General features: G+C 22.6%; 1 protein-coding gene across 5 annotated transcripts in view; it reads right to left on the reverse strand.

Moving 5' to 3' along the window:
* Positions 1–12,433, reverse strand: part of LOC129615448 (E3 ubiquitin-protein ligase Ufd4) — a 72,375-nt gene that overhangs the window by 15,618 nt on the left and 44,324 nt on the right. For all 5 annotated transcript variants that reach the window (XM_055530663.1, XM_055530664.1, XM_055530662.1 and 2 more), the window contains exons 3-4: positions 889–1,028; positions 17–819 (exon numbers count right to left, since the gene is read on the reverse strand). In XM_055530663.1, coding sequence (XP_055386638.1) covers positions 17–819; positions 889–1,028 — 943 coding nt within the window. The remainder of the gene's footprint in view (positions 1–16; positions 820–888; positions 1,029–12,433) is intronic.

The following is a 12,433-nucleotide window of genomic DNA, read 5'->3' on the forward strand; positions in this document are numbered from 1 at the left end:
ATTTTTTCAAATTTACCTTTAAAGGCTCTTTCCATTGATTCTGGCAAATTTGAGCGCAATAAATCGTGAGTTATGGTTTGAGATCCCCGACATAGTGTTGATAACAATGATATTGTAGTTGAAATTGATTGGGAGGAACGGCTAGCATCTGTAGCTTGAGTTTTACTTGTATTTAAGCTGTCATTATGACTTGATGAAGTTGAACTAGATGTTTGCTGTTGATTTCCAGCTGCATTACTTAATCTTTTTAATAATTCATTTACTAATCCATATTCAGCTAATGGAGCTGGATCAACACCTTTTCTAGTAAAACGATCAGCAACCGATGCAAAGCATTTTAAAGCTCCATCAGCTACCATTGGATCTTCATGTTGTAATAATGTGCTTAAACTTTCAACACAATTTTGTATACAAGGGCTGTTTGGTTCAACTTTTGTGCATAAACGTGAAACAACAGCCATAGCTGAATGCAAAGTATCTTTATGTACTTGTGAACCACAATCTCTAATAAATGTTAATACACAATTTAAACCACCACCTTCAAAAACAGCTCCAGCTTCACGTGTACATATTAATTCTAATACTTTAATACATTGTTCAGCTAAATCACGACTTGTACGACTAGATAAATCAGCAACAACTAAACGATTACATATTGCTTTTATAGCTCCATCAATAGCTAATATACGTCTTGTACATTCAGCTGATACATCTAAATAATATGTAATGGCACGTGCTGTTACTTCTAAAACATTTTCTGGTGCCAACTCATCTAAAAATATTTTGCATAATGCTGGTAAAAATGTTCTGGGTGGACAGCTAAAATTTATGAAAAACGTAATTATAAATGATATTCACAGAATATTCACAGAAATATAAAATAATTACCTTTCAAAGCATCTATCTACATTATCAGACATCAATAGCAACATACAAAGTTGCTCTAATGCTATTAATTGCATATCACGTTCATCTCCTTGGCCCATTGAAAGCCATTCAAGGAGGGTTTCTGGATCAACGTCCCCCATCTGAAACAAAAAAATACAAAATTATTAAAAATATTAAAAATGTGTTTTAAAAACAAATTTATTCTTATAGAAATAATATTTTTTTTCTTTTACAAAAATGTTTACTTTATGTTGATTTAAAATATTAAAAACAGACCTTATTATATTAGAATATTAGAAAATTTAATAATTTAAAACAATATATCAATAATATCGATTGATTTATTCATCTACATTACTATTTGGAAAAGCTATAATAAAGACAGATCTTGTACGTTATAGCCCTTATTTACACAACATTTCCTTGAATGTATACTGGCTGAATGAATATGTGGCAATTATGATATGAGAGCTGAAACTGATCTCTTTGATAGAACTAAAGCTAATTAAAATATAATCAGAGAATGCGTAAGTATAATGTAACTTTACTTTTACATTATAAAATTTCTGAAGTATATCTCATGTCTCAAATAAAATTAACGGTATCTACAGTTAAATTTTGTTAAATCAAAACGTCACATTGTCATACATCATTAAATTAAATTAATTTCTCTTTGAAGCTTTATTCATAATAACGTGAATAATTTTTAATAATTATATACAAATGTATATCAGGCAAGTTAAACTTATCATCATCACTATTTAGGCTATTTTAGGTTTTCCGCACAATGCTTCAGCCCGCACAACAAAAAAAACTCAAACTACTAAATTATACACAAATTTTGATTTTTCGTATCAATATAAAAAGTAATATTGCTCACACAAATATGTGATTCCGAACAGGGCTAAAACACGCTTAGCCAATAGTAAAACATTGGGAAACAGATTTATAGGTAAATAATTATAAAATTTAGGAATTTTGTTTTTTATGATTATTATGTGTGACAAGCCCCCGCAAAACCGTCACTCTGGTTTCAATACTTTCTTATTGATAAATGAATATTTGTAACAAAACGCAGGATCCAGAAATGCGGGCCGCGTGTTTGACATACCTGATGTACATATATGAATATTAAAAAAAAAAATAATTATTTGATCAATATTAAATTTTTGCTTTAAAATAAATTTTGCATTAAAAGTGAAGAGCTCAATAACCTTATAAATATTTAAACTAAAAAATATTAAATTAAATTTTAATTTTAAATTATGGCAAAAAATAATAATAATAAGTAAAACAACATAAAAATTTTTTAAAAATTAATATAAAAAACAACGGAAAAGCTATTTTGGATAAAATATCGGAAATTTCTTAAATTGATTAAAAATTTTAAAATATACGTTCTATTTGTTTTTCTTTTTAATATCTATAGATTTATACGAGTATATAACTAAAAAAGGTATTTCGCATAAGGTGACAAATAATTTCATCGATGATTCTTTGATTGGTTGTTCATTATTTTTTGTATAAATAAATGCTTGTAACTTCGGAACCATACAATATAGAGTTTTCATTATGAGCTTGTTTTACAGGCGATTGATTCTTCTTTATTTTTTATTGTTGTAAAACCAAAAATAAAGAAGAATCAATCGCCTGTGAAACAAGCTCATAATGATAACTCTATATTGTATGGTTCCGAAGTTATAAGCATTTATTTATATGCAGAAAAAGTCCGGTAGTTTTTTCTCAACAGGCTGTAGCTCGAAAACAATTACATTTGCACGCCCCCCTGAAATCCTTGAAACTATTTGCCACCTTATGCGAAATACCCTGTATACATTAGACTTTTACAATATACATATTGAATTTTCCGATCATTTCTAAATCTTAAAAAAATTAATAATATTTATATTAGAAAATTTTATACAAGAAATTTGTTACAAATAAGGAGTTCTTCAAAGGTTGTGATTTTATTTTTTTCACAAAATTAAATATACTCTAATATTATTCTACATAATATATAGTTTATCGGATAATGAGATTTAGATACCAAATTTGAACAATAGGTGTCACAAACAAAATGAATTTACTATGAGAGGTGAATTTATTGTCGCTTGATAATTTCAACTTTTTTCCTGCTTTTTTCAACCAAGGTTTTTGAATAAACATGGAAATAACATAAAGGAAAAGAGAAAAATTGAAGATATAAGATCACATAATACGGTTTTTATAATAGTATATTGCAATATATGGTGAAAACTGTGCTATATTTGTATTCATAATGTTGCAAATCAAGTTTATTCATAAACATTGGTAAATGATAAGCCATAAATTATAACATGTACCTATGTATGTTGTTTTGGTTTTATAGAATTGTCAGAAATATTTCGCTTTTCTCACCTTATGTTTTTGCAGTATTGCGTTTATAAAAATATCTATATTTTATGTACACGTATAATGTATTATGCGTACGTATATTATGTTTTTGTATATCTTTTCATACAATCTTAGTGCATTTACACGCACATTACAAGTTCAAAAAAAAATTCGTTTTGAAATACCAATTTTGTATTGTAACTTATTTTATAGCAAATTGTGAATTGGTGTATTTGAAACTTTTTAATAGAAAACAAAAAAGAAGAAAAGAAAATCAAAGCAAAACAAAATACCAATAAAAATATTACAATATACATAAGTATGTATCTATGTATGTACCTACATATGTGAGTACATTTATACATACGTGATAATGTAAGTAATTGAAAAAAAAAAGAGATTTTTTCCACATTTTTTTATGGATTCACTTCCTATTTACCACCACCATCAATATGTAAAATCCAATGAAAAACATAAGTGAATTTAAAAAAAAAAGAAAACCTCTTTGAAGGAGAAAATTCAATATAAAATTGTTGTCAGTGCTATTTCAATGCCTTGCCTTAATAATAATGATAACAATAATAAACAATGTTACCTTAAATTACACGAAAAACATTATAGATGAAATTTTCCGGAGCCAACGAATTCACTAGCTTGGATGTCAAATGAATTTTATCACCAATTCTTTCTATGCAAGGTATAAATTACAACAATAATTTAAATTTTCCGTATATTTTTGACAAGTTCGTATACTTGTCATATCATATTTTTATTCCCAAAATTTTTTGTCAAATACACTATATTTTATACCAAAATATCATATTCAAATTTTTGGTTCAAACTTGTAAGAAAAATTATTTATAGAGTTTGTGGATAATTAACATTCGAAAAATATAAGATTAATTAGTTTTTTCTTTCAAAAATAAGGTTAGATTATCAAAACATCTTTTCAAATTAATAAATGTCTTTTTTCTAAGTTTCGTTGCTAAAACAAATGCGCAATCATTGGCAAAAATTAATCTGCACAAAAATATATTATATATTTAATAAAAATATGTAAGTATGTTTGCAATAAATGTATGGAAAACTGAAATGCAGTTTTCTTTTAATAAAAAAAAAAAATGAATAAAAAAGATAAAAGAAATCAATGGGAAAATGGAATATTGAGGTTTTTATTTTAAACATTTTTCCTTTTATGTTGATTTCACCGATTTTTCCATTTAAAGTAAATATTGCTATATATATCAATATTTTAATAGTTATATGTTGCATTTTCTTTACAACAAAGGTATATAAGAGCAGTGTGGAAAAACCTGATCTTAAAAGAAATTATAAAATATATTTTTATAAAATTATAAAATTTGCAAAATGTTTTACGCTATTGAAATAAAACGAAAATCTATAAATATTGTACATAATATTGGTAACTACTGCCATTAAATCATTAAAAAAAATTTGGATTAAAAAAATGACACAGAAACTGAATAAGTTCGAATAAAAAATTTCAAATATCCTAGATGGTTATCTTCAGCTTATGTGTAGGTACATATATATGTATGTACTCATATGGTAAAGTAACTTCTTAAAGGAATATGTAAGCATTTAATTAATATATCTTCATTCGGTTAATTGTCATTTAGTATGATTTAATTAGAGTATGATCTGTACTGAATTTTCATTTTTTAATTATTGTTCCTTTAAAATTATAAGTGAGTTATTTTTTTGTGATATAGTATAAAAATTTAGTATTATTTGGCAATAATATTAAACTATGTACCTAAAAAAACTTTTGACCAAATAAATATAAATCTATAACCTTGATGATTTTAAAAAATCTATAAACAAACATACTAATTATGTTTTTTTGTTTTTATATAAATATAACGTAAATAATTAATTTTCTTTTAACTCGAACAAATTTGTTTTTATTTTTTGTTTATAAGCATAAGTATATATCTATGGATATTATATTGATATATGTAAGTGTTATATTAAAAGTACGACACAGATTTCAGCGTGTTAAATTTAATTAATTATTTTTATCTTATTTTATTGCAGGTATATTTAATAATGGTAAAGAAATTAATTGATATGCAGTTATTTTAAAAAAAATATTTTGGTGGTCAATAATGGTTTCACAATGCAATGTAACAATAGTATATGCATAGATACAAAATTATAATATGTATATGTATGTTTGTACATATATAATTTTATGTACATAGCACATGTTTTTCATTTGTATAGCCTTCTTTATAAAATGACCTTAAAACTTAACTAGAAGGCATTCTCTTCTTTTTCTATTTATAATAAAAATCAAAAAATAGAAAAAATAAAAATATGTTTTTAAAAATAATTTTTCTATTGTACTTTTATAAAGTTAAATTATCACTCATTTACATTTTCGCTCGAACTAATTATTTATAATTCAAAATTTATACCATGTGCAAAATAATTTCTGTACAGGTTATACATATTGTTCATTATACATAATGTATGTATATATAACAAAATACGGAAAAAGAGGAATGAAGAAAAAATTAGAAATAAATTTAAGAATAAAATTAAAAGAGATAAAACATAAAAAGTATAAGTAATATGAGTTTAACCCTGAAATCTTGCTGAAAATAAATTTAATTACTTTAAAAATAATTTTAATATAAATTTAAAAGTATTTTTTATTTGCACTTGTATTTATTTAATTTGTATTAAAAAGTTTTAAAAATTTTGTGGTTTGCAGGCTTTTTTTTTTTGTATTGTAAAATTTGTAATGTAAACAATTGGTATAAAAAAAATCATAGAATAAACAATATACATATTTATTTTTTCATGTAACCCTACATTAAAGTCCCAATTCATATAATAAGAGTTTGTTTTCTTAAAGGAATTTAGATTTAGAGAAATAGATGTATGTGAATTTGATTACATATTAGTGTTCAACCTGTACATTTGTACAGTGTACAAGTTTTATATATGCCAGCACGTTGATACATATATATAATCGGCGTGTAAAATCAAAGGAGCCCTCACAATTTTGTGATTCATTTTTTTTTTTTAAATTTTAATCATATCAAACGTCTTTGAATTTTATTTATTTTTAATTAAAACGAGTCACAATTCAGAGTTAGATAAATCATTTTTGTACATACATATGATATGTACATACATACTTGTATAATTAAAATTATAATATTTCTTTTTTTATATTATAATAAAAGTTTTGAAATAAATTTTGATTGTAAAAATTCCGAATATTAAATAGAATTTTCAAATTTCTTAAATTATTAATAATTATACATCAAATAAATAATTATTTTTAAAAGTAATGCAAAAAATTATTAAAATTTTATGAAACTTTAAATAACTACGTATATATAAATGTAAAATATTTAAGAAAATTATTAACTAAAATAATAAATTAAAATCAAAAAATATATGCATATATATGTATACATGTATTAAATCTGTATATATCACTATAAATTGCTGCTCATTTAAGTAATTAAAATTAAATTAAAAAAGAATAAAGAGACCCCCACAATTTCGTGATTCATTATTGATTTTATAGGCACAAGAATAAAAGAAAGCAAAATAAAATCATGTTTAACCACCCAAATTTATATATGTACATATTATGTACATTATATTATGTACATATTTACATAGAAACTACTACACACATAGAAATTCTCAAAAATATCAATATATAGTTTTCTATAGTTTACGCTTTATTGTTAAGGGAGTATTGTGGGTAACATTTTTTTACAAAATACACTTCTAAATAGCGAACATAGTTTAAATCTAATTTCTATATACGAAATAAAAAAACTAAATAAATAAAAATCAATGTTTATAACTACTTAGGTATTTGCAAAATTTTATGGCACAATACAGGGTCATACTGATCCGCCCTTTTCATAGAAAGGTTAAATCAAATGAAGAAAAAATAAACTTGACGTGTTTCCAAGTTTTCTTTTTCGTGATTTTTTCTTAAAACTTTTTTTGATTATTTGTATTTAAAAAAGGTTATTGGCAGTATTTCAGAGATTATTTTTTTTTATATATTAATGTTAATACAAATGTATAGTTCTTATATTCATGTCAGAAGATACACTGTTTTTTTCCTTTGTTATGAAACAAAAGTGACACATGCTTTGCTAAAGAATTTTTTTTTTTACTTATGTGTTTTTTTTTTTTTGGTTAGCTTGTGCTTGATTTGTTTGTGCTAGTCTCTATTCGAATTTATTGGATTTTATGAAAATCATTAACATATAGTACACATTTACAATAAAATAAAAACACAGAATCATAATGAATAATATAATTTTAGTAACAGTATAACCCATTAAAGTGAAACTCTTTAATTTTGTACCTGAAATAATTGCTTTTGTGGTGATTAAGTGAGTTGTAAAATATAGTTGCCATACGATTTAATTTTAGAAATCCGTTCAATATACATATATTTTGATATGAATATGACATAAATGACGCTAATTTTTAATATAATTTTAATTTTTAATATAAAGTATTTTTATAAGAGATAGATTTGATGGAATAAGTGTGTTGCTTTAGAGCTTAAAACTTAGACAAATTTACTGAATAAGAAAAAGTATCTTATGATATTTTATGAAAGAAACTAAAAAGTAAATCACTCTTAAGAATTCTTTTCAAATATTATGTACACAATTTAATAACTATTGCAGTAATACAAATAAAGAGTTTGTAAAATTTACTATTCAATGATTATTTTTTAATACATTATTTAGATTTTCCCACAGAGCTACATCTTAACATTGAAATTATTAACAGATTGAGCGATTTTCACTATAAAATTTTAATAAAATTATCAATAAATTTTGGTTAATGATAATTATTGAGAATGGATTAAATGATTTAAAATTTACTTAAAATTTCCTGTATTTTAAACATTTTTCATAATTAAAATATTAATTTACTCAATCTTAAGGGTATTTAAATATTAAATGAATTTCACTGTCAAACCTTTCCAAAAAGAAAAGAAAGATTTTGTAAATAAAACAAAACAACAAAAAAACCATACACAACATTACGTTTTCACTTTTGTATATTCTTATGTGTGTATAATGTAAATATATATGTGCACACATACATACAAAAGTAAACACTTAAAAAATAAGTTCTTTAACATCTAAAATATTAATTTTTTTGTTTTATTGTTACTTTGAAATTTTTTAAATTATTAATAAATAAAAGCAAAAAAAAAATTAAATAAAAGTGTAATAACACGGAAGTGTCTTTCATTTAATGCGTGGAGAATTAAAAACGTAAACTTTTAATACTTAATATTTTAATAATATAAAAGCAAAATGTAAGTAAATATAAGAAATAAAAAAAAAATTTAAATACTTGACGTAAATTAAATTTTGTTAATTTTTAATTTTTTATTTTTATTTCAATAAAATGTGCGTGTGGGTAAAATAAATATCGTGCGTATTTAAAATAGATTTTGCGTATTATTCATTTTAAGAGCAAACCTAACAATTAATTATAAAAATTTATGTTTAAATTTAAAGAAGAAAAATAATAAAATTAAGTTTTTACGACTAAATGAAGTGATTTTTTTTTTTTTGAGGTAAACGTTTTTGTTTAGATCCTTGATTTCGCTGTCCTTCAATTATCAAAATTTTAAATAATTGCAATTGAATTTTGTTTTTCTAAAATTCAATATAATTTTTAAGCAATTATCTATATAAATTTTATAAAATTCCTGCAGACAAAAAGTCAAATAAGCAAATCCTGAAATTGACTGAAAATTTAAAGAATGAAAAATGGGTTTTTTCTTGAAAAAATAAAAATGAAATGTCACTTTCTTGACTGTTATTAAAAAAGCGTTGTTATTACAATATTTAAAACACTACAAATTAGGGATACGATTTGTTTTCAATCATTGTTGTTTAAGTGTCTTCATAAATTTAAATGTAGGTTACATAAATATATCAAAAGCTTTAAATGTTAATGTTATGTAAAGCTTTTAAAATCTTAGGAATGCCTACATTTTACGTTTTAATTGATAATATCCTTGATAAAAAATTTTTGGAGCATATTTATCGCGAAGTTTTTAAATGTAATCTGATAAGTTATAGGAGTTTCGAGTATGAGAAAAGCCTTACAAAATAGCATGCGTACCATTATCATCCTTGCTACAGTTCATATTTTTGCATGTCTTTAAAAAAATGTTTGTTATAAAAATCAATTACGATTTTTCGAGGTTTAAATGTATAAGTATGCATGTATTTTAAGAAAAAATTTTTTAATGAATTCTTATGAATTGAATTCGTCTTCATAAGCTTGTATTCTTTTAATGTTGCTATTTCTTGTTCCACTTCTCGCATATTATTGTGTCTTTATGTAGACTACAATATTTTAATACTGACGTAAACTTTAAATTCGTATATGTGAAGGAATGGTGTGAGTTAAGAGGAATGTGAAAATAATAGCGCTTTTAAAATATTAGTGTGCAAAAGCCTTATATGTGCCAAAATTTTATTAAATATTTTGACATTTTATTATTATACAATTAAAGTTTTTATGTGTTGCATATTTTCAAAAAATAAAATTATAAGTACATCCATAATTTCTAAATAAATTAATTGTAGCAAATAAAAGTTAAAATTATTTTTATAACTAGCTTAGTACATATACATACTTTAATTTATTTAAAAAAAAATAATTATTTATAAATTAAAAAATTTAAAATTGATTTTTTGTTACCATACAAATTCAACTCTCGATAAATTAAATATTATTTATGTTGGAGTCGGGATTTTGAAATTGATGTGCCCAAATATTTAATTTAAATTTTTAATAATGTTTAACACAATATCTTTCAAAAATTTTCTAATTTTCTTATTAGTTTTATTTTTTTTTAAATTTTATAAAAAGAATAATATAAATTGAAATAAAAGTAAGTGTGATTACAGACAAGTGTGGCTCCTTTCTATAAAAAACAATGATGCAAAAAATTACAAAAAAAAAACACGTTTTATTTTGGATTGGCGCTTTTTTTTTAAATCTATTTTTAAATCGGAACAATATTAGAATATCGCTAACTTTGAAATGATTTCAAAATTTAAAAAAAAAAAGAAAAAAATATTTTAACAATATTTTTCACTTCTTTGTTTAAATTTTATTTACTTTTGCCTTTAAGGGTTAAAACTTAATTATAATAATAATAGAAGAACTATTTTATTTTTTGCCAAATTTTCTTGTCATCATTAGAGTTACCATACATATTTTTTATTCGTTTTTCAAATATTACGAAGTTGCCAAATAAAATTTCAAAAAGACATTTTAAGTCGTTTTCCGTATTCTGCAAGAAATTTCTAACTTTTAATTAATCTTAGATTGTTATACAGAAATATTATTTATTTAATTAAATTGTAATAAGAGCCATGCCTAATATACAAATAATTTATTGCTTAAATTAATAATTGAATGCTTTATTTTATATGAAAACGAAACAATGTAATGTGATTTTTCTAAATTCTAAAAATTAATATAAACAATTTAGTACAAAGATAAATTATACAATTTTTGTGTTTAATAAAATAAAAAATAAATGTTGCAATTTTTTTTATATTTCAACACGATTACATAAAAAAAAAACGAAATTTATTTAAAAATTCAAATCGAACTTTCTAAAAATAGGAAGCGTGACTTTACTCTACTTTTAATAAATTTCCTGGTTTGTTCTTAATAAAATACCATTATTGTTAGTTGTAATTGGTAAAAGAAAAATTGTACTAAATTGAAAATATCTGGTAACTGTAGATGAATTAACATATTTATGAAGATTTATTTTAAAATGTTGATGTTTTTATTTTTTCGCTTCATATTGCCTGATATTTTATCAATTTTTTTGTTTTTTTTTTTGTAACAGAAATCGTTGCAAAATTTTTTAAGTAAATTTCAATATGATTAAAAAAAAACGGAAAATAAATAAATTTGCAAACAAATTTATTTTAACGTTTCTTTGTCTTAAAATTTTGCTATTTTTGGTATTCTGCGATTTTTTTGTTCGTCTCGATTTACTATGAAAAAATATAGCATTAAAAATATTTTTGAATTTTTAAAGACTTTTAAGGTAAAAATTAAATTTTATTTTAAGATTCATCTTTATATTTATACTTTTTTTCGTTTTCGTTTTATGTAATAAATGAAAATCGACCAAAGCGAAAATTAAAAAAAAAAATGAAAAAATAAATTTTTTTTTGTCACAATCAAAGAAACTAAACACCAAAAAAATCCTCTCATTTCCTGTATTTTTAAACTCAATATACAAATATATTTTTTGTTTTTATCCTCTTAATCTTTATTGTCTTATTATGCACTCTAAAAAAAATAATAATAAAATAAATTTGTGTAAGTTTGAAAGTTTAGTATTGAAATTCATAGGTAAGTAACGAACGAAACCATGTCTGATGTCATAAAAAGAGTTGAACGATTTTTAACACTGCTTTCCAACATTTTCTTTATTTGTTTTTTCAATTTACTTTTAATATCAAACTAATACATGTAAATATTTTCATAAATAAGTTTTATTTCTATTAATTTATACGGGGTAATTGCAATTATATAGATTTGCAAAACATTGAATGTTAAATAAAATGGTTTAGTATATTTTTTTTTTTTTTAACAAATTCAAATTCAATTTAATTTAAAAAAAAAAATATGAAATAAGTAAAAATTTTGATGGTTGAAATAATTGCATTAAGTAATTTTACAATGAAAATGTATAACCTCAAAATATGCACCTCAAATTATGCAATTTTGTCACAACTATTTTTGAACTTTTGTATGCAAATCATTTGCAAAGGTCAAGAATTATTTAAGGCTTATTAACGCCTGTTTTATGTCATTATTTTTATACCTAATTTTACAATATTAAAAAATTAATTAAATTAATTTGAATACCAAATATTTAATATTAATTTTTTTATTTTTGCATTTTACGAGTATTTTATACTATAAATTTAAAATTACTAAAAAATGTTAGAAATTAGAAAAAAATTAGTTTTCCGAAATCCTTAAAAATTCTTACATATTAGAAAATTTCCTTATTTTCCCCAATCTAATCTACATAAGTACAGTCAACCATCCTACAACGCGGTAAGTGCGTGATTTAACCGTACAA

Source organism: Condylostylus longicornis, unplaced genomic scaffold, assembly GCF_029603195.1.
Source record: "Condylostylus longicornis isolate FDR11 unplaced genomic scaffold, ASM2960319v2 ptg000135l, whole genome shotgun sequence".
Classification (NCBI taxonomy): Eukaryota; Metazoa; Arthropoda; class Insecta; order Diptera; family Dolichopodidae; genus Condylostylus; species Condylostylus longicornis.